Raw genomic sequence first — 24,164 nt, forward strand, 5'->3', positions numbered from 1 at the left:
CTATTAAAAAAAAAAAAAAGTCAAAAAATCTATTTTTTTTTTTTTCAAAATTGTTGTTTTTCTTTTTGTTTGTTTTATAGCGTAAAATCTTAAAACTGCAGAGGTGATCAAATACCACCAAAAGACATTTTGTGGGAAAAAAAGGACATCAATTGTATTTGAGTACAGCATCGCACGACCGTGCAATTTTTCGTTAAAGTAACGCAGTGCCATTTTGCAAAAAATTGTCTGGTCATTAAGGGGGTAAAACATTCCGGGGCTGAAATGGTTAATAGAGAATATTGTCTGCAAACGGTTTACCTAAAGTGAAACTCTAGCTGACGGGAAAAAATCCTGTTTAGGTTAAATATATTACGTTGAAAGATATTAGCAAAAATCTTTGTAGATTCCTACTTGCTTGTCTCCTGTAAATACTGGGATGGGTCATTTAATTGAGTTTCTATTAAGTGCTAGTGGGGGCTGTCTAGCCTAATCACTGGCCAGCTACTGCAAAAACCACACATTCAATCTTGAAGAATACTAGGACTGCAAGCAGCAGTTTTAAAAATTAGTTGGCTTATAAGGGGTTAAAGTTGTTCTAAAGGCAAAACATTTTTCTCTTTCGTTTAACGGACACAGCTACTTATCTTCTTGACCATTTGGTTATTCTGCCCCCTACAGGAGTAGGACACTAGGCAGGAAAAAGCTTGACTTTGCCTATGGGGAAGTCCCAGAGGGTATACTCTCTCTCAGCTATAGGCACTCAGTTTTCTTCTGCCTAGTCAGGAATAAGGACCTAGTTCCTTGCTCGGATCTCTGGTTTTTTTTTTTAAATGGAATTTTTTTCCTATCTTTGTTACTTTGTTCCTGTGAGAATCTACTATCAACTGCCGGACTGGGCGACGGACTGTAAAAATCTAGATCCAGAGGGTCCCCCCAGTCTGGCCAGCGAGCGCGCACAGGCTTTAACTCTGCGCTTGGTCGGCCGCGACATAGCCCCACTGGACGGGGCAGGCCTGCGAGTTAAACGTCTCGTGAGGATGCATACGACCTGGCCTCGGCCTGAGTTGCAGCGTTCCTCCTGACCGACAGCCCCCCAGCTTGGCGCCTCCCTTGGAAGTAGGGGTGCTGTGAGGGCGGTATATTTTTTGATGGCAGCCATGCTGCCATTATTGCATAGGGCACCTGCCCCTTTTTAGCGCTGCGGCACCATCAGGGTACGTCCGCATCATGGCAGATGCCCCCTTTTTAAGGGGGCTGTTTCCTATTATTCGGGCCTCTATGTAGGGGGCCCCCTTGTTTGTTTGTGGGGTCCAGTAGGTGGTCTATTTGTGGGCCCTTGGTCGGTGTCACCTTTGCGGGATCACAGTCAGCAGCCCTCCCCTGATTATGTTTTCCAGGTGAGCTTTTCTGTCTCATCAGATCTTGAATCTTTTCACCCTACTGGGTCTGCATCCATGTACCCTGAGTGCTCAGATAGTGAGAATGATTCCTCTGCTCCCCTAGCATGCATAAGAAGGTGCTGGTGGATGCATTGTGTCAGTGCATGAAACTTTAAAAATGGAGGATGCAGCTGATGCTGCCTCAGAGGCACAAATCCCCTTTGGCACCCACAGGCCCTCCAAGGTGGCGAGGGTGTTCCCCTTTTCTTACTTTGACAACATTGTGACAAAACAGTGGGGTTTTCCAAAACAAACTCTTGTGGTCCCTAAGCATTTTGCTATGCAGTATCCTTATAAGGATTCCCTGCCTAAAAAGTGGACGATGCCACCCGTAGTGGACTCCCTGGTTTCTAGGTAAAATAAAGCTACCTTACATCTGGTTACAGAGTCCCTGGCCTTTAAAGATTCGGCTGATAGGATGGAGGAGACTCCGGCCCGCCATATGTTCACTGTGGCTGGTTTGGCACTTAGGCCAGTATTTTACTATTGCCCTGGTGTCGCAAATTCTGACCAAGTGGGCTAAAATTTTACACTGGGGCCTGGAGGGGAAACCACTTCCCCCTGCCTTTTCGGAGCTTGCGGATCAGTTGGTCCAGGGGCTACAGTTTATCTGTGATGCCACTTTGGATGCGGCTACTTTAAATCTAGTCTGACTGTATCAGCGGTGGTCCTTCAGTGTTTTATATAACTGAAATGCTGGTCTGTGGACCAGACTTCTAAGAAGACCTTATCTGATCTCCCCCTTGTAAGGGGATCACCTGTTTGGAGCTTCCTTGGATAACATCATTAAGGGTCTCACAGGGGGGAAGAGTACTCTTCTTCCGCAGGCTACCAAGGGCAAGGACCCCCGTTGTAGACGTGGGCCATTCTTCTCGGCTCATGAGGCATTTTCGTCCCTCAGGGTTTCAAGACGAGGGATCAAAGCCCTTCAGGGCCTCCACCGGAGGTTTCAAGAGGACCTGGTATGGCAAGCCTCTAGTGGGCTCTTCCAGACCTTCGGACAAGGCTTCCTCTGCATGAAGAGGCACCCTCACCCGTATCTGAGGTGAGGGGGGACGTCTTCGCTGGTTTCTGTATTCGTGGACCTCCCTGGTGCAGGACAAGTGGGTCCACGAAATCATTCGGTCAAACTACAAGATCAAGTTTCGGTCGTATCCTCCGGAAAGGTTCTTCCCTTCCAACCTGCACTTGTCGCCAGATCTCTTACAGGGTCTCTTTGGGGTAGTGCAAGACTTGTTGCTTCAAGGGGTGATGGTTCCGGTTCTGACTTTGGAACGTTTTCAGGGGTTTTACTCAAACCTCTTTACTGTTCCCAGGAAGGAAGGCAAGGTATGTCCAATTCTGGACCTCAAGGCGCTAAACTGCGTTTTACGGGTACAGAAGTTCCGAATGGAGTCCATTTGCGCGGTAGTTGCGTCCAAACATCAGGAGGAATTTCTCACTTCTATTGACATCCAAGGATACCTACCTTCACATTCCAATATGTGCCAGTCACTAGTGCTTTCTCCACTTTGCAGTGGGCGAGGAGCATTATCAGTTTGTGGCGTGACCCTTTGGTCTTGCTACCGCTTCTCGAGTCTTCACTAGTGTTTGCCCCCGGTGCTAGCATTGTTGTGTTAGCGGGGGATCACGGTACTAGGAAACCTGGACGATCTTATGCCAGCCGAGCCTCCGGCTGCTCTGATGGACAACTTGGTGATACCCTGCGAACTCTGAGGGAGTTCGGTTGGATTCTGAACCTTCAGAAGTCTGCTCTGGAATATCTGGGTCTGACTCTGGACTCTGCCTCAGCCAGAGTGTCTCTTCCTCTGGGAAAATTCCAGACATTGCAGAAGGCAATTCAGCTTCTTTTGTCCAGCAGATGATCATACCTCCGGGCTTGCATGTGGGTTCTAGGCTTGATGGTGTCTACCTTCGAGGCGGTTCCGTGTGCACACTTCCACACAAGATCTCTGGAAAAAGAGATTCTGGTGAAATGGGACAAGAATCCAGTGTCTCTAGACACAGAGAAAAGCCTTTCTCCCCCTGTACTGTACGGTTATCTCCATAGATGCCAGCCTGTTCGGGTCTGGAGGCATCCTCGGCACAGCTTGTGCTCAGGGGGGCTGCTGATTTAAACTGGAACTCTGAGCAATCAGACTTTGTCTGGATCATTGGACAATTCGTCTTCAGGGGTGTCCGGTACGATACGAATACGATACGAATTCTATCAAACAATGCCACGGCCGTGGTCTATGTCAATCACCAAGGGGTCACAAGAAGTGTCCTGGAAGCTTGGGAAGTAGCCGGAATTCTAAGGTAGGCAGGGCGATTCGTTCCAGCCCTCACTGCTGTACACATTTCAAGGAAGGTGGCTCCAGACTGGCCTCGCCGGTCTTGGTATGCCGATCTGGTACGGCTGGTCGCCGATGCTCCTTGGATTCCTCTCAGGGAAGGTCTGCTGTCCCAAGGGCCAATCTTCCATGCTGCTTTACAGCTACTGGCTTTAACGGCTTTGCTGTTGAAAGCCCGTAGCTGAAGGATAGGGGTTTGTCTGAATCAGTGATTCCTACACTGTTCAAGGCTAGAAAATCTACCTCTAGGAAGATCTACCTTTGTACTTAGAAAACGTACATTGCGTGGTGTGAGTCCCTTGGGGTTCCCCCTTTTCCTCCAACTAGGGGTTGAGCAGCCTTGAGTATCATTAGGGACCAGGATTTCGGCCTTGGCGGTTTTATTTTTAAGTCCATCTGCCACATATTCCTTGGTGTGTACTTTTATTCAGGGAGTTCAACACTTGGCTCCTCCAGTGTGGTCTCCATTGCCGCCGTGGGACCTCCAATTTGGTTGTCAGTTCTCCAGAAACCTCCCTTCGAAAATATTCCGGAGGTTTCCTTTGCTTAAGTTGTCCCAGAAGGTGTCCTTTTTTGGTGACTTTTACTGCTGCGTGCAAGGTGTCTGAGCTGGCAGCGTTGTCTTGACGCGTTGGCCTTACCTGGTGGTTCACAGAGATAGGGTGGTTCTTTGTCCTTGTCCATCGTTCCTTCCAAAGGTCGTCTCTGATTTACATTTGAATGAAGATATTGTGTTGCCTTTTCCTATGTCCCAGGCGTAAACATCCTAAGGAAATTGCCTTGCATTCTCTGGATGTGGTTTGTGCAATGTACCTGGCAGCTATGCAGTCTTTTAGGAAGTCAGAGTCACTATTTGTACTCGCAGATGGACCTCAGACAGGGTTGGCCGCTTCTGCTGCAACCATTTCCAGATGGATCAGACAGACTGTGATTCAGGCCTATTCCATTAGGGGTCAGGTTCCTCCTTTCCCTGTTTAGGCGCACTCTCCTTGGGCTCTCCAGAGTGCCTCCTGGGCCTTTCGTCATCAGGCGTCAGTGCTGCAGGTTTGCAAGGTGGCCACCTGGTTGTCTGTGCACACTTTCACAAAGTTATATAAGGTGGATGTGTTGGCATCTGCGGATGCTTCTTTTGGCCACAAGGTTTTGCAGGCTGCTGTTAAGAGTACCTGGTCCTCTTTGAGGGTGTATTGTTTTTTTTCAGGTGAGCTCCAGTTGTTTATGGTTGAGCTCCATGTTCTCAGCGCTCATGTTTGACACTGCTTTGGGACGTCCCAATAGTCAAGAAGATAAGGAGCTGTGTCCGTCAATGAGCGAAAGAGGAAAAGGGATTTTTGACTTACCGTAAAATCCATTTCTCTGATCATTAACGGACACAGCACCCATCCCTCTGCGGAGTTGGCTTTCTTCTGACACTGCTTGTAACAAAACTGAATGCCTATAGCTGAAAGTGGGAGTATACCCCCTGGGACAACCCCATAGGCGTAGTCAAGCTGCCTAGTGTCCTACTAATGTAGGGGGCAGTAAAACCCAATGGTCAAGAAGATAAGGAGCTGTGTCCTTGAACATCAGAGAAATGGATTTTATGGTAAGTCAAAAATCCCATTTTACCCTAATGCATTCCCTCTAGTAAAGTGGAAGAAACTATAGGCAAAACTTTTTTTTTTCCATTTTGTAGTAGGGGAGAGTTATAACCCCTGTCAGATTTTATTTTTTGCCATCTGTGTCCCATTGGGGAGATTTACCTTAATTTCCTGTCCCATAGCCAAAACAGTAAGTGTGAGGAAATCCATGCAAATTAAGGGGAATCAATTTGTCATTAGAACTAGTATCCCCATTGGAAGATTTCTCCTCAATTTTTCTGGGGACAACCTAAAATTCTTGATTTTTCTTTACTTTCAATGATAATGGTAAGCAGGGCCTATTTACAAAATACAAAGCCTTATGTGGAGGGGGACGGGCAGGCAGAGTGGCTGCTGTGTGAGTAAGCACAATCGCTTCTGTCAGTGTGCTGGGAGCATACTGATGGCTCTACTCCCAGCCCTTCATAAAAACAAAAAAAAAAAAAAAACAAATTCTAAAATATATATTTTTTTTAGTCCTAGAAAGCTTTATTAGACAAAGCACACTTTAGCACAGACCAAAAAGGCACAATGGTGACTCATCATTAAATCGCGTCCAGTATATATATATATATATATATATATATATATATATATATATATATAATTAGTCAATCATAATAACTACAGGATATTCATGATCATTAACAATATAATAATAAACAATAAGCCACTGTTGCCACTGAAATTTACAGTCCTGCCTATCACCAGGTCCAGCGGACTCCATCCTGGTGTATCCAACCAATTCACCATAAATTTCTCAAATTTATCAGGGCCCCTATGTTGGGGTGTGTGTGTAGCTCAAGTCTAAGTGTGCCACCCATATGTCTTGTCCCACATCATGAGCGTTAGGGGGATCCTTTACCTTAGATTTAATTTTGAAGTAAACCTGTGTTTTACACAATCAGGACCATCCCCAGAAGCATATACTTACCTTTCCTTCATCTGCTTCATCTTCCAACTGCTCCATTTAGATCTGGGAGTAAAAGAAAATACCCAGTACTTCTTGGTATGGAGGAATGTGACTCGGCTATGGGACAGCACAGGCATGGGACAATCAATATTGCTCTGTGAGCTAGAACTCTTTGATTACATGAATTGGTGATCTATGACTCATGGCTTACATTGATTTTTCTTTACTTCTGGTGGCTGAATGGATCGGCAGGGTAGCAAAAGGAAAGCAAGTATATGTGTCTATGAATATCATGTCCTGCATTGCAAAAGTACAGATGGACTTTTACCACTTGCCGACCAGCCGCTGTACTTATACTGTGGCAGGTCAGCTCACGGGTGTACGTCGTTTCACGGGTCAGCTAGGGGGGCGCACGCCGGGCACCCGCGATTGCTCCCTGTGGAGACAGAACAGCATTCTGCCGATTTGTAAACACAGCAGTCGCTTTTCTTTCAGTAATGAACACAGGTATCCTGTGTTCCTCCTATTTAGGAACACAGGTCTCTGTGGTCATCCAGCAATCCCATCCCCCACACAGTTGGAAAGCATCCCCTGGGGACACATTTAACCCTTTGATCACCCCCTGGTATTAACCCCTTTTCTGCCAGTGTCAGTACATTAACTGTGCATATTTTTAGCACTGATTACTGTAGTAATGTCACTGGTCCCCCCCTTAAAAGTGTCAATGTCAGATAGGTGTCCGATCTGTCTGCTGCAAATCGCTGATCGCCGTCATTACTAGTTAAAAAAATAAAAATGACAAATCTTTCCCCTAGTTTGTAGTAGAGCTGCACGATTCTGGCAAAAATGAGAATCACGATTTTTTTGCTTGGAATAAAGATCACGATTCACTCACGATTCTCAGCACCACGTATATTTATACATTTTTTTTTTTTTTTTTTTAGGGATTACATTTTCTGCACATAACACTACCTTTTCAGCCTTTTTACTTGTGAATTATCAATATAATAATAATTTAAATTATTATTTTCATTATATTATTTATTGTAATATATATATATATATATATATATATATATATATATATATATATATATATATATATATATATATATATATATATATATATTACAATAAATAATATAATGAAAATAATAATTTAAATTATTATTATATTGATAATTCACAAGTAAAAAGGCTGAAAAGGTAGTGTTATGTGCAGAAAATGTAATCCCTAAAAAAATAAATAAATGTATATTATAATGAAATGAAATGAAATACATATACATATATACAATATACATTTAATTATTTATTTTTTAGGGTTTTCCCCTCTCTCCCCCTCTCCTCTGTCCTTGATTACCTCATGGAAAGCTCATCATGCCATAATTTTCTCAGACCCGTGAACAAATAGGACCTCGTCACTTCCGGGGACAGAGCAGGCGGGGCTGAGGTGGGACGGAAGGCACCGTTGCGTCATCCTGCAGACTTGAATTGAGGAGGCGTGACGGAGGTGCGGCCTGCCGCGTCATCTGCAGAGTGCTCAATGGAGGAGGCGTGACGGAGGTGCGGCCTGCCTCGTCATCTGCAGAGCGCTGAATGGAGGAGGCGTGACGGAGGTGCGGCCTGCCTCGTCATCTGCAGAGCGCTGAATAGAGGAAGCGTGACGGAGGTGCGGCCCGCCGCGTCAGAGGAGGCGTGACGGAGGTGCGGCCGTGAAATAACCCCACCCCCAGAATCGCCGATATTCGTGATGGAGATCGCATAGGGGGGTGGATCGAGATCGCGATCCCAGAACGATTAATCGTGCAGCTCTAGTTTGTAGATGCAATAACTAATCAATATACACTTATTGGGATTTTTTTAACCAAAAATATGTAGCAGAATACATATAATGGCCTTATAGCTGAAAGTAAAAAGGTTTTTTTTTTTTTTTTTCAGAATTGTCGCTCTTCTTTTTTTTTTGTTTATATCAAAAAAAAAATTTTCGGTACATCGTCGCACGACGGCCCAATTGTCAGATAAAGTAACACCGTGCCGTATCGCAAAAAATGGCCTGGTCATTAAGGGAGTAAGGTCAAGAAGTGGTTAAGCTGTGTTAGAAACAAAGCTTGTCACACGAGTAAGGCAATGCCTTACATGCTACGATTTTCTTTCCTGCTACCACGGGTTGCAGGAAAGAAAACTGTTCAATTCCCCAACCAACACAGTCAGTGTTGATGGGGGAATCCCTCCCACATAGCTTTTGTGTTCTCCCTGTGCGGGCGGCGGCGTGGGGATTCATCCCTGCTGAGAGAACACAGTGATTATTGCTAGTGGCTATAGCTGATGGCTATCTCATGTAAAAATCCAGCATGCTGCTGCTGGTTGTACCCAAGTTGATCGATGGATCGACTTTTGTACAAAGTAATCTAGGAACCTAAAAACACAGACACCTGATGTGCTTGTATGTAATTAATTGCTTCCTCCCCAGGAGACAAAAGGCAGTGGCAACTTCCATCTTTGAGCCTGATCTCTACTACACTTCCTGCCATTCTTGCTTCCCCAACCAGTAAATGCAGCATTGCAGGTGGATGGGACAATAGATGCATGTTCCAAGCCAGAAGAAAGATGTATTGAGATTTTATGTCCCCATCTGAAGATAGTACTACCAATAAAAAAAAAAAATATCAGCCTAGTTACAATATTAGTCTTTTAATAGTCTTTAGTACTAAAGATGAAAACTGTAATATCTGTATGGCTAATGTTTCATATCTCTCAATCCCCTTTTTAGGGTGGCAGTTGAAGTGATCACTACAGTGACTACTGCAGATGTTATGTGGCAGGATGGTACTTTGGAAACTAACATAAGGTCTAACGAACTGCTTCCCATCCAGCATTTGGATAATAATGAGTTTTGTCCAGGCGATTTTGTAGTGGATAAAAGAGGTTAGTGAATACACACACAAATTTCTTTTAAGAAATACTCCTGTCACACTGTTTTACTTATTCACTTTTTCTTTCTTGCTTATCATCAAATAGTCCACACTCTGCATGAAACCAGTGTATATGGTGTGGTCCAGTCTGGAGACCATACAGGGCGTACGTGTGTGGTGAAATGGATCAAGCTGAATTCTGAAGGAGATGATGTTGAGGTAAGTGAGGGTTTATCAGTGCAGTTGGAGTGCTAGCTGTTCTTTTTGATTGGGTTTTGGCTAGCTTAAATAACCTGCCAGCTTCCTGGGGACCCTGCCACTATGCCCATTCTGAGAGAAATGGCAGTGTCTGTATGAAGCCCAGCCCCCCAAATGCTTTATACTCACCTTAACAGTTCTCCCCCTTTCCTTTCATTTCTTTGGATGCTATTGCAAAATATGAGGTGCTTTTGGATATGGGTAAAATGACGTACTTCCTAATACAGCGCTTTGGCTTAGCAACCAAGCACTATGCCCAAGCACTGTTTCAAGATGTAAAGGATATTGTTCCACTCTTTATTCTGACACCAGCCAATTTTTTGGTAGTGATCAGGGAAGGAAGAGTGTCTGGGGAGTTCTGTAAAGGTTGTGGCTAACCGCCTCAAGTTTCACCCCTACTGAGGGGTATGCAACCATCCCCCCCCAGCTGCACTAAATGTCAATGGCATTCCCCCAAAAGATCACTGCCCCTGGAGTCAAGCCAGCTGTTCAGTCACCGGCATCTTAAGGGCTCCGGCTGACCACAAGCTGCCCCTCTGGCAGACAGCCTCATTACAGATCAGCCAATCCACGCTGCTGGAAGAACAAGATGGTGGCGTCATTTCCAGAGCCCCGCGGCACTTCGGGTGAGGCAATTCCGGTCCGCAGCCATCTTGGTGAAGGCTGAAGCCCCGGAGCTGGACAACAGAGTGGGGCACTTTTCCGCTTTTGTTATTTTCGGGCGGCGGCACAATTTAAAAAAAAAAAAAAAAGAGGTGAAGGAACAACTGGGGGGTTGGGGGAGGCAGATGGACTCTCTTCCTTAAGGCAACATGCCAGGAAAGCAGATGCCAGTGCAGGTATGTCCACCAACTTGCATATGGTCAGCTTGGGGGCGGGGCTGGAGCTGCAGCAGGAAGCAGTTAAAATGCCCCTAAGCAGGGTTTTTTTTTTTCCCTGAGGCTGACCATGTCGGATGCTTCTCCACCCTGCAGATCCTGCTTGTCAAGACAGCTCCAAGGTAAGCCAGAGCACTCTGCAGTTTCCTCTGTCTATACCTCATAACAAACTGTTACTTATGTTTATGTATGGCAACTGCCTGTCTCACCGGGTCCTTTGTGCTTATTTACAGACAAAGACCCCAGAAAAGAAAAGGGCATAGACCAGTAGCAAGCCATGCGCCTCTTGCGCTCACAGATTTCCTCCAAAATGGGAAAAAAACATTATGCCAAAAATGTATCAACAAAATGGTGGCCAATGAATGTTCCTTTAGAGACCTGCTCAACTCTTTTAAAAAGGAAATAAAAAGCACGTTTTGACCACTACGTTCGGCTATAGAAAAGCCGGAGGTTCCAGCCACACCAGTACACTGTCTTCCTGTAAGCCATCCATCTCCTCGTGCAGCAGGGAAGAGGTGGACCTAGCGGAGTAGGAAACCAATTCAGATAGCTCAGAATCCGAAGACATTGCTGACAGCCAAAGCAGATACACTGGGCATCAAAGAACAAAAAGTCAGAGCTTTCCTTACACAATAAAATGTCCAAAGGCTTACAACTGAAAAAAAACAAGAAATTTCCGGTACATTTGACTCTGAAAAACTTAGTCAAAGAATGGGAAGAGCCAGAAAAGAGGCTCTTCACACCAGCTGCGATTAAGCGCAGATGTCCTTTCGCAGAGGAGGATATGGAATCCTGTACAAAATGCCCTAAAGTAGATGCCTCCCTCGCCAAAGTCGCAAACAAGTCCGACTTGGCCTTGGACGACTCCGGGACCCTCAGTGATCCCATGGATAAGAAGGCACTGCTGAAGAGAGCTTGGGAAGCTGGAGCAACGAATCTAAATCCGGCCATTGCCTCCACCTGCACGGCTAGGACCTTGCTAGTCTGGTTGACTCAGCTGCAAGAACTGCTAGAAGAAGAAACTCCAAAAGAAGAGTTAGTAAGGATCATACCCACATTAACCAGAGCAGCAGCAGCATTCCTCGCAGATGCTTCGGCGGAAGCTGTGAGGGTATCGGCCAGGACCACTGGCCTAATTAATTCGGCCAGGAGAGCCCTGTGCCTGAAGTTAGGGGGAGACATAATTTCCAAAAATAGATTGTGTGGAATCCTCTTCACTGGCGATTTACTGTTCGGACTGGACTTGGAAACAGTTCTAGACAGAACCACAGCCAAAAATAAAGGGTTTCCTCAAACCAAAAAGAAGCAGGGGAAAACGCCCTTTCGTCTGTCCAGGAGATTTAAAAAAGAAACTGGACCAAGGAGGCGCTGAATACAACAAAACAAAAAAGGCAAGGGAGACTTTATCCTCAAGCCTTCCATTCCAAGAAACAAAAAGAAACGATGGTCTCCAGGTGGGGGGTAGATTGGCGACCTTTGCTCATCAGTGGAGGAAGATCACAAGAAATGGATTTGTCCTTCTCACAATAGCAGAGGGTTACTCGATAGTTTTCTACTCGTCCCCCAACCAAGTACCTGGAGACGACTCTTCCGAAAGGCACAGACCACACAGAGGCTTTTTTATCTAGAGAACCTACTAAAACATGATTTTGTCACATACCACCGGAAGAAGAAAAAACAGGAGTTTGTTTGCACAGCTCTACCTTTCGGCATATTTACGTGTGCCGATTGAAAGCAAAAACAAAAAAAAAAGCGCCATCAAAAATACTTAGATTTGCGGTCCAAGGCCCAGCTACCACTCTTCATATGCAGTACACAGCTCCACTTTTCGGCATCTCTTCAGCACCCAAGATTTTCTCGAAAATGTCAGAAGCCCTGAAAGACCTAGGACAGCAAGGCATAGGTGTGGGGCCATAACTAGATGGTCTACTGTTCGTCGCTGAATCAGCAGACAGCCTGGAATCCAATCTGCACAAAAGCATCTCTTTCCTTCAAAGCCTTGGATGGATTGTGAACGAAGAAAAATCACAATTTAACTCCAGGCCAGAGAGTCCTATACTTGGGCTACATACTAGGTGCCAAAATAACAAAGCTTCTCCTAACAGAGGAAAAGATTGAGAAAATCACTGAGACAATAGTATATCTGATAGGAGCCAAACTCATGACCATTAGGCGGGGCATGACAGTGTTGGGATTAATGATGTCCCCAGTTCCGGCCATCATCTGGGCACCGCTCCATATGAGGCCTCTACAAAATCCCATCCTGGCCCGAAGGGATGGCAACCTATCATCCCTAGAGATGAATATTTTGGTTCCTCATTTAATCAAGAGCGCTCCAATGGTGGCTCAACCCACTGATTTACCTCAAGGGACGCAGATGGATGCAGTCTGATCCGGTTCGAATCACTACGGACACCAGCACTCTGGGATGGGGAGCGCATATGGGGGATCGTTGGGTACGAGGAAAATGGAACCCAGATTGGTCCCAAGCATCCTCAAACATGAGGGAATTAAAAGCCGTAGTGGAGGCGCTAAGAGCATTTCATCCAGCCATTCAGGACAAAGCTGTCTGGATTCAGTCAGATAATACCACAACGGTGGCATACCTGAACAGACCAGCGGGAACAAAATAGACTTGTCTGAGTCTGACAAACTACACTGTCTTGGGCTGAGACAAACATCAGATCCATCTCCACTGTACATCTGAAAGGAACCGACAATACGCTGGCAGACTTAAGTCGGAAAGCCATAAAGCAGACAGAATGGTCCTTAAATCAAGAAACCACCTCATGGATCACTCAAGCCTGGGGGGTACCCAAGGTGGATCGGTTTACGTCCAAAAATAATACGAAACTCCCAAGATTCTTCTCCCTTAAACCCACAGATGGAAACATCGTTGTAGATGCGTTCAACCAAAATTGGGCATACCAGCTGTGTTATTCATTCCCTCCAACTGCCCTAATACCAAAGGTAGTACAAAAGATCAGGGAATAAAGGGCAATAGTGATACTTATTGCACCCCATTAGCCCCATGCTTGTCACTTGAAGAATCTTAGTGTTCGATCATATATAATGCTACCTGACATGGCGGACCTCCTAACGCAGGGGCCAGTCAACCACCGGAACCATGACACTCTCAGCCTAGTTCCTGAAAGGGTGAGGCTACAGAGGCAGGGTCTATCCAACAAGGTGATAGACACCATTTTAGCCAGCAGAAAACCTGTAACCAGAGCCATCTACGAGGAAAGTTCGTCTTTTGGTATGGGAGCAAAGGAGACCCCGACAAGGGGACTATTCCAGCAATCTTAGCTTTCTTACAGAATGGAGCCGACAAGAGCATTTCCCATAACACTTTAAAGGTGCAAGTGGCAGCCCTATCTTTAGTGGCAGAAGACCCCCTCATTAGAAGATTCCTTATCTCGTTAAAAAGAGCCAGACCCACAAAGTTCACCAGAACCCCGACATGTGACCTCGCCACGGTACTTAAAGGATTCCTCTCTACACCCTTTGAACCATGAAAAGAATGCTCAGATAAATACCTTACACTTAAAACAGTACTCCTAGTGGCCTTTTTGTCAGCGAGGAGAGTCAGCGAAATACAGGCTCTATCTATGATAGAACCTTATTGTCTGTTTCCATTGGATAAAATAATCCTCACCCCAGACCCGGCTTTTCTACCTAAAGTCTCTTCAATTTTCCACAGAACACAGGATGTGGTTATCCCCTCCCTTCCAGGATGGATAGATGGCAAGAAAAGCGATACATACAACAAGCTAGATGTAAGGAAAGTTCTAATAGCTTACCTTGAGAGGACTAAAGATTGGCGAAAAACAACCACACTATCCGTTCTCCATGCTGGAATCAATAAAGGGAAACAGGCCTCAAAGTACGATAGCCAGATGGATAAAGCTTGCTATTCAGGTAGCCTACCAAGCACAAAACCTTGCCCCACTGAGTGGCGTCAAAGCCCACTCGACAAAAGCTTGGGCATCCTCAAGCGCAGAAAGGGACGGGGCAATACTGTAGCAGATCTACAGGGCAGCAACATGGTCGAGCTTCAATACCTTCGCAAGGCATTACCGCATCGACCAGCTGTCCAGTCAGGACCAAACATTTGGTCGGAAGGTGCTCCAGACTTTATCCCTTCCCTAGTAAGTATTGCTTGATACATCCTCTCAGATGCTGGCCTGGAAGACGATTAGAAAAATAGTTAACCGGTACCTAACTTTTCTAAGAAGTCTTCCAGGGCAGCACTCGTTCCCGCCCTAAATAACAATACAAAAGGGCTTTGCGGATTCATAAGCTTGCTGAGGGTTCCTTGGGCGCTTTACTATTACTGAGGCACACAGGTGTGACTGACCTTTTTAAAACGGAGGACTATGGTGTTTCAGGTGGCAGGAGCCTATCTCTCAGATGCTGCCCTGGCAGACTTCTTAGAGTTACCAGGTACCTAACTGTTTTTTTTTTTCTTACCCCCTACATTTTGCTTGTATTCTACACCAAAGACAATGCAGCAGTAGAAGTGAAACAACTTTTTTTGCAGTTTAACTGGGTACTAGCCACTAAATCCTAGTAAAATATGTCAGTGATTGAGTCACCCCAGAACCTCCACCCCTAAACATTCTATAGCTTGACGCTGACCATTTTAAAGTGAACCTGTCAGCTGTATAGGCAACCCTTATTTTTCTGACTTCCAAGGGTTAATTTAGACTTGTGCCTCTTCTGGCTTCAAGGATGTGAGGTCACTAGTGCCAGGCACCCGGAGAAAGTGCCCTGTACCGCCTAGCATATGTTGTGTGTGTGTGTGTGTGTTTTTTTTTTTTTTATAAATACTCCTTAAATAGGGGGCAGAGCAAAGTGTTTTCTCTTTATTCTGTGCGCAAAATGGAAGGGTTTGCGTGTGTGTTCGGGGTTTTTTTTTTTTTTTAGTTTTTCTTTATTATGGTTTGTGCTGTAATTAAGCATGCCTATGTGACTGTCCCATCTGGCGCAATATTTAAACCATACTTTCTTGATACTAGGACTATGAGGCGTGTGCTATGTATACAGTAGGTATGCTCAGGTTTCCCTTTAGGCTTTTCCCATTGTTAGCACAATGTGGCCATGCCCACCCTTTGTTGAGGTGCGCTATGCATTGTTTTGATATGTGGGGTGTCTGAGGTTACCCCCCCAGTCTTTCCCAATCCTAGCAATACCCCTGGGGCAGGGCCAAAGACGACTCTTACAAAAAACTGAGGTTTGCATATATCTTCAAATACTTCTCTCTGGACCTACAGATTGATTTGACGTGCACTTTTGTTTGAAGCTGTCCTCTACTTTTAAATGTTCCATCATATTCTTGGGTTTTGACTGGGTTACTTTAAACAATAACGAATACCCCCCTCACCCTTTTTCTCCTGGTTTGGGAGGAAAAGCTGTTGGAAGTGATACAATTAGATAACACAGTAACAAGGCAGCAAAGAGAAGTTCTCTAGAGCTTTGGAGGGAGGCAAGTACGTAGAATCGAGGGATGAGCTTTGTTTATATTCCATTCCATGTCTGAGATTTAAAACCATTTTATTCTAGTTTATGTATTACAAATTAATGATTGTAAAGGCTAAAATAGGTTTTAAAAAATAATATATTACACCTTTACCTGTTCTGTGCAAATAGAATTGCACAGTGTGGCCCCAAACCTCTTCTTCTGGGGTCCCACGATGGTGATCTTAGCTTATCTGAGTTCCTCCTAGCAAGCTGTTTGTTAGGGGGGCACTCATGTGGGCTCAATCCCAGGCCGGGCTTTGTGAGTCTATAGATACACAATGTGGTTCGCCCCCTCCTCACAGGATTTGATTCACAGCAGCAGGAGCCAGTAGCTCCCCCTGTTGCCTCTGTCCTGTAAATGTAGGAAGGGAAGAGAGAGCCGCAACAGATGGGCACAGCAGTAGATCAAGGAAGGACTTGGTTAAGTATTTAAGGGTGGTGAGGGGGGTGATACTGCTGTTGGGACATTTTAACCTTCAATGCATTAAGGTAAAAAAATTTATTTTTCCAACCACTTTAAATGCATACAACTTGTGCAAGTACCTGAATCTTTCATGATACTGGTCTCCTGTAACCCCCCCTCCCCATTCAGCAACTTTTACCCTTTTGAAGAGAGGACTAGCACTGTCAACCCATCGGGGCCTTATTTCTTTGCACTGTGCAAATGTAAACATGGTTATAATAAGATGGAGAAATGGGATAACCTCATCAGTGTACGAATGCTCCTTTTATTATTAAGTCACGGACTGGGGCAGGGTTCTAGACCTGGTTTTATTGCTTTACTGCTGGAAGGTGTTGGTCTTGGCTATGTATGTGACATTAATACTTCTATCATAAGAAAATCTGAACAGAGAGACATATCCTTAGGCTAGTAAGATAGGTTCTGTAAATTAATATAAATATATTTTGACTGTGGCTTGTTTAGTGGCTAGCCTGAATCTTGGCTGTGATAAAAGATGACCCATTGGCCTTACAGGTTGTGGGAGAAGAGGAGGATGTCAGCGTATATGACATAGCTGATCACCCAGATTTCCGTTTTCGAACTACAGACATTGTGATACGACTTGGAGGCACAGAGATTGATGTTCTTCCGGATGGCACCCAGGTAAGCCAGTTTGTTTTGGTGAAGCTGCCTGCAGCCTGTTGCTGCATGTTTATTATTAACCTTATACAGGGAGGTGGGTAGCTGCAGTCCAGTCCATATGTATACATAAATAATAAATTTTGACTTGATATACAAGCGATGTCTTGATATACAAGTAGCCTCAAGTCACAGCTGAGTATAAAAGAGAAGAGAGGTGCCTCTAAGTGTAGCAATATGGTTAAATTTAATGAAGGTTCAACATTTAGCAACTCACATGGTTGATGATTGGAACAGGCACATCTAATGCCCCATACACACGTGCAGATTATCTGCAGACTTACCAAAACCATATAATATGAGGTCAAACCTAAACACTTTCAATTTGTATGCAATCCGGCAGGCCCTTGCACTACATAGAAAAGGTAAGTCTGCAGACAAAAGTCTGCAGATAATCTGCACGTGTGTATGGGGCATAAGGATGCAGGCATCCAGGCTAAAGCTGTCCACATAGACCATCCTCCGCACCGCCATCTACGTCATCCCTTCCATGCTACCCCTCGCTTTCAGATGGCTTTACTGCAGGGTGGTCTTCCCGGTCAGGATTACAGACTGGCAGCCGGCGGTGCAGAAGATAGTCTAAGTGGACAGCTTTACCCCGCATGCCTGCATACTTAGATGTGCCTGTTTTATTCATCAACCATGTGAGTTGCTTAATGTTGTACCTTCATTAAATGGAACCATATTGCTACACTTAGAGGCTCCTCTCTTCTCTTTGATACTCTGTAGCTCCTGCTGGATTTTGCTTCTAATCCCCTTGTGTAAGCGGCTATTTGTGGATGGACATTTTATGGTTATATAACCTATCGCAATGCTATAATCCTTTTTATATGGACTATAAACTGTAGGACTTATAAATAAATGGTTGTGGAAGGAATCATCTGAGTTTCCATTATTTCTTATGGGGAAATTTGCTTTGATACAAGAGTGCTTTGGATTACAAGCATGTTTCCGGAACGAATTATGCTCGCAATCCAAGGTTTTACTGTATTTGACTAACTTTAGATTCTATTGGCAAGAATTGTACTAAGATTTTAAAAACGGGGCTGTCTAAATTTAGCAGTTAGTGTTCTATAAGTGTACAAAATGTATGCTATATATTGCATGCTGTGATGAATCCCCAACTCCCATTTTACTTACTGCTGTGTTAACTGGTGAATTTGGGAGGAAAACAGCAGCTTCATACAACTATTTGGCTTACCATCTATTGAAGTATTTTGATATAGCAGCCCTTGTAATCTAATGAAAAAGGTAAAAGTCCTGGAAGTTGCACATCTCTGCAAAACCCCGTAAGAGGTGTATGACAGCCTCAGCCTAGGCTCCAACCAGGCCATGCCTCCAATGTGTTTCACTCCGCCCACGGAGCTAGGTCATGGGGATCATGTTCCCTGTGACTAAGTTCTGTGGGTGGAGTAAAATGCATTGGGGGCGTGGCCTGGTTTGAGCCCAGGCTGAGGCTGTTATATCCCATCTTACGGGGTTTTGCAGAGATGTGTGACTTTCAGTATGTTTCCCTTCTCTATTATGGAGACAAAGACGGCAATAAAAGCCTGAGAGGAGACTATGGCAGAAGGTCCACTGCAGCTTAATAATTACTAATCTAAAGACCCCTTTACGGATCAGGAATGGATTTTCCCTTTCTGGAAAGCTTGGTGCACCAGAAAGACCATACTTCTTTCAAATTCAGGTTTTCATATCCACTTACATTTCTGCACACAACTTGAAGGTTGCTTGCAATATGGCCACCTGCTGCCACCAGAAAACACTACTGTCCCTGTATGCATATAAAGAGTAGTGAAGTTGCACACCCACTAATCCTTTGTGTAGAAAAGGGAGGATGGATTGTGTCTGTCACTGCTAACCAAATAAGTTTTGTGTGCAAGGTTGTCAGCTGTGTACAGCTTCACTACCTTTGTATGTAAAAATGATGGGAATGTGGTGATACCTGGAGATTGTCAGAACCGCAGCTGGAGGGAGAGAGGAACAGCACATTAGAGCAGTTTCAGGGATATTTGCGTGACTATTGACTCTGTAGTTGATGCATACATACTGCAGCCACATAAATCATAGATGTTATGCATGCAGTGGCATTATCCAGGTTTTATTTTTAAAGTGTATGTATAGCTGAAACTTTTTTTATGGTTTGTATAGCGTAGGTAAGGGTTAGAGCTCCTGTCAGATTATTATTGCTGTCTGTGTCCCCATTAGGTAGGTTAACACTCCTAAATGTTGCCACCATAGTTAATCACTTCTGGACCGAAAGGTTTTTACCCCCTTATTGGCCAGGCCATTTTTTGCGTTACAGCACTGCGTTAATTTACCCCTCCGGCACCGCCCACCGCATATATACTGCAGCAGGGCGGCTCAGCTGCGCAAAATCACATATAGGTACGTACATTTGTGCAGGGGTTCTCAGGGCGTACGCGTGCACTCCACCAGAGCGTCGCTCCCGCTGTGATTAGACAAAGCAGGAGCCATTCGTGCAGGAGAATGATGGAGCGCCCGTCTGCCTATGTAAACAAGGCAGAATGGCTGTTCTGTCATAGAGGAAGAGTGAGATCTTGTGTTTCAGCTAAGCTTAAACACAGATCTCTTTTTCCTCTAGCGCATCCACCCCCCCCCCCCCCACACACAGTTGGAAAGCACTCCTTAGGAGCACACTTACCCCCTTGATCACCCCTAATGTTAACCCCTTCCCTACCAGTGTCATTTATACAGTAATAGTGCATTTTTTTTTTAGCACTAATCACTGTATTGGTGTCACTGGTCCCCAATAAGTGTCACTTAGTGTCAGATTTGTCCCCTGCAATGTCGCAGTCCTGCTAAAAATCGCTGATCACTGTCATTACCAGTAAAAATTATTAAAATAAATAAATAAAAAATAACGAAAAAAAACGATCCCATAGTTTGTGAACGCTATAACTTTTGCGCAAACCAGTCAAAATACACTTATTAGGATTTGTTTTACCAAAAATATGTAGCAGAAGACCTATTCATCTAAATTGATAAAAAAAAAAATTGATTTTCTAAATTTTTTTTATTGGTAAAGTTTTATACTAGAAAGTAAAAAAAAAAAAAAATTTTTATATATATATATATATATATATATATATATATATATATATATATATATATATAATTATTTTTTTTTATAACACAAAAAATACCACCAAAAGAAAGCTCTATTTGTGGGGAAAAAAATACCATTTTATTTGGGTACAGCGTTGCGCAATTGTCGCAAAAAATGGCCTGGTCATTAAGGGGGTATAACCTTCCAGAGCTGAAGTGGTTAACCGAAAATTGCGTGGTCATGCAACGCTGCACCTAAATAAAAATGTTTTCCCACAAATAGAGCTTTCTTTTGGTGGTATTTGATCACCTCTGCGGTAAAAACAAAACAAAAAAAGAGCAACAATTTTGAAAAAAAAAAAAAAAAACTATTTTGCTTTCTGCTATAAAACACAGCCAATGAAAACAATTTTAAAAATCACATTTTTTCATCAATTTAAGCCAATATGTATTCTGCTACATTTTTGGTAAATAAAATTCCAATAAGTGTATATTGATTGGTTTGCGCAAAAGTTATCACGTCTACGAACAATGCAATATTTTTATGGAATTTTTTTTCACAAGTAATGGCGCCAATCAGCGATTTTTATTTATTTTTTTTAACGGGACATTGCGGCGGACAAATTGGACATCTGACACTTTTGGGGACCAATGACACCAATACAGTTATCAGTGCTAAAAGAAAATGCACGGTCACTGTACTAATGACAATGGCTGCAGAATGGCGATCTGCCTTGTTTACATAGGAAGATCACCAATCTGCCTCTCCCAGAGATGATCGCGGGTGGCTGACGGACATCAGGCCCTTCGGACCTACTGATTGACATCCCTGCTAGCTGTGTTGTAGAAGTTTAAAATGAAAATTGACACCAAACCGTTATTCTATGCAATGTTAATTCTCTGTTACTGCTAACTTCTAGCCCTCGGTAGGACAAGTGGCTCGTGTAAACACCGATAGCAAGATACAAGTTATTTGGGCTAACAACTCTAGGTCCATTCTTCTTCCAACGGTAAGAAAGTTGAATGTCACTGCCTAATTTTTATGATTTTATTTCTAAGAAAAAGGGAAGTTTTAACTTAAGGCTAGCCATACACACACACACAGGTTTCTCCATTCACTCCAAATAGTGTGTTTGGAGGAGTCTTCCCTGCTGGCTATTTGAACATTTGGCATCCTCAGCTGTCTGAATACCTGAACAGTGACTGGATCTATTTGAACGCAGCCACTGTTTCTCTGCATTCCACCTGCTCTTGTCAAGTCAGCGCGTATCAACAGGGCATTGTATGGTAGACTTAAACAATAACTAAACACAAGAACGAAAATGCAATATATTGATGCTTATTGTTCTTGGATGTGGTGGCTGAATTCATTATATTTTTTTTCTTTTTTTTTTTTTTTTTTAAAGCTAGTAGCATTTTCAGAGATGCAGTGTCCTTGTCACTTCCTATGAGCCGCACCAAATAATGTCTTAGTTCCTACCTATCTTTGGTTAACTACCAATTGCCCTGCCCCCCATGTAATGAAGGTAAAGAAATTTGCACACGTTTGTGATCCATTTCTGGAGAACAACCTAGGGTGACAATCGGGTCTCTTTCTCTTTATAGAGGCAGTGGAAAAGTGATACAGCCACTCAGGGACATGAAGTATGTTATTTGTAGGATTACCAAGTGAAAAAAAGGAAAAGAAAAAACAAATGCAGCCACCACATAAGGACTAGTAAGCCGCAATATATTACACTTCATTTTGTGTTTACATAAATTTTGAATTTAACCTTCATTGTTCTAGGTTGACCAAGTGGAAATGCTATTTTAACCTCTTCCCGACTGCACTATAGTCAAATGACTAGTACAGCGCAGTCGCACATTTCCGTGAGGCCGTCTATTGGCATCCTCTCACAACAATGCCTCCCTGCATGCCCTTAGGGAGCGCCTGTGATCACTGTGTCCAAGCACAGCCGATCACGGTGTAAACAGGATTTGTCGGCTATCGACAGTCCTCTCCTTGCGCTGTGTCCTGATTATAAGTGCTGCCTGTCGGTGCCACCTCATCACCTGCCCATCAGTGCAGCTTATCAGTGCCCATCACTGAAGGAGAAAAATTACTTGTATACAAAATATCTCTTTCTTTTATTGACAGACACAGCACTCCATAAATCATAACTAGTGGGTTGTATTGCCTCCTCCAGGAATAGGACAAGGCCGAACAAAAAAAACACCTGGCTACGCCCATGGGCCCTCCTCAGCTGGTATTTAACCCCTCTCTCTGCTCTAGATAATTCGTTTTTAATCTGTCTAGTCAAGAGTAAGGACCTAGGCTCCCAGCTGGGATTTCTGGTCCTATTTGTAGATCTCCCAAGACAAAAAAGATGTAAGGAAGGAGAAAATAAACAACTGCCGGGCTGGGCGACGGGCTAAATAATCTAGATCCAGTGGTCCCCCCCAGTGGCGGTTCTACATTAAACTGCTCCCCGGGCAAGACTCCCTCCCGGCGCCCCCCCAAAAAAAATAACATGACATAACATAACAATAAATGCAGAGTGCCACAGCATTGCTGCCCCCAATAAATGCAGAGTGCCACAGCATTGCTGCCCCCAATAAATGCAGAGTGCCACAGCATTGCTGCCCCCAATAAATGCAGAGTGCCACAGCATTGCTGCCCCCAATAAATGCAGAGTGCCACAGCATTGCTGCCCCCAATAAATGCAGAGTGCCACAGCATTGCTGCCCCCAATAAATGCAGAGTGCCACAGCATTGCTGCCCCCAATAAATGCAGAGTGCCACAGCATTGCTGCCCCCAATAAATGCAGAGTGCCACAGCATTGCTGCCCCCAATAAATGCAAAGCGCCAGCGTTCCCGCCGCGAGACCCGTCCGTGCATTGACTTGCCTCACTTCTCTTCCGTTCAGTCCCCGGATTCCTTGCGTCTCCTCAGTCCTCCCGCGGCGCCTCCTCCTCGGCCAATGGCGTGGGGTTTGCCTTTCGGCCAATCAGGAAGCGGAAGGACCCGCTCCCTGATTGGCCAGGAGGAGGATCAGTGTGACGATAGCGAATTTTCATTGTGCGGGCTCGGGGGGGAGCAATGCTCTGCGCCTAGGCTTGGCTGCGGAAGTGGCGGTTTTAGGCATGGGCGTACGGGGCTCGGGCGGCCCGGTACCATTTGACCCACGGACCAGTACCGGTCTGCGGCCCGGGCATGCCGCCCCCCACGTGTCATGAAAAAATGCCCCGTTCGCCCATGCCTAAAACTGCCACTGGTCCCCCCTAGCCCAGCCAGCAAGCGCGTGCAGACCGCAGCTACGCACTAGGTCGGCCGCGACATAGGACAGGGGCTGGCCTGCAAGTTAAATGTCTTGCAGGATCGCATACGACCTAGCTTGGGTCTGAGTCGCAGCAGTCCCTTTGCCGACAGCTTCCCTACTTCGGTGGCAAGGAGTTCTGTTTGGAGCGTTGCCCCCACCATTGAAGGGTAAGTACAGTCCCCCCTCTCGCCTTTTGGTGGTTTTCTTTGGGGTGGACGCGGGTAACCTCCAGGGACGGTTGGACCTGCCTGCAGGTTCCCTCCTCCCATCCTTAAATCCCTCACTTAGCAGGGCTTCCCCCACTACAATTCCCTACTGTCGGGACCTAAAGTCTGGTGGGGGTCCCAGGGCAGAAAATGCATCAGAGACCCCTGGGGTCTCCCCCGCTATCCCCCCTCTGTAAGGGTCCTGGGAAAGTGTGTGTCCCGCCCTTGTAGTCTGGAGGGGTCCCAGTATAGGAGACCCCTAGGTGCATGCCCTGCTGTTTGCAGTGTGGGTATAGTGCAGGGGGGTCCCAGTGTAGAGATCAGTGCAGTGTCTCCTCTAAACATGTGTCCTACCATTTAGGGGAGTTCCCTTGCAGAGGGTGCAGGAAAGATCCTGGCAGCATGCTTCAGTGTTTGAAGCCGATGGTTGCCATTTTCCCTTAGTCTGGCTGGTCTTCAGTTGGCGGCCATGTTTGTGTAGCCAGATGTCACGGGGCCATTTTGCCTTTGGCTGGTCTCCAGTTGGTGGCCATGTTTGTGTAGCCTGATGTCACAGGGACCATTCTCTCTTAGTCTGGGAGATGCTGG

At 45.0% G+C, this 24,164-nt stretch overlaps 1 protein-coding gene across 1 annotated transcript in view; it reads left to right on the plus strand.

Moving 5' to 3' along the window:
• UBE2O (ubiquitin conjugating enzyme E2 O) overlaps positions 1–24,164 on the plus strand; it is a 141,521-nt gene that overhangs the window by 76,691 nt on the left and 40,666 nt on the right. Inside the window, exons 10-13 of the mRNA XM_082271902.1 lie at positions 9,060–9,214; positions 9,308–9,420; positions 16,837–16,965; positions 20,991–21,080. Coding sequence (XP_082128028.1) covers positions 9,060–9,214; positions 9,308–9,420; positions 16,837–16,965; positions 20,991–21,080 — 487 coding nt within the window. The remainder of the gene's footprint in view (positions 1–9,059; positions 9,215–9,307; positions 9,421–16,836; positions 16,966–20,990; positions 21,081–24,164) is intronic.

Source organism: Pelophylax lessonae (assembly GCF_965119305.1).
Source record: "Pelophylax lessonae genome assembly, chromosome: 11".
Classification (NCBI taxonomy): Eukaryota; Metazoa; Chordata; class Amphibia; order Anura; family Ranidae; genus Pelophylax; species Pelophylax lessonae.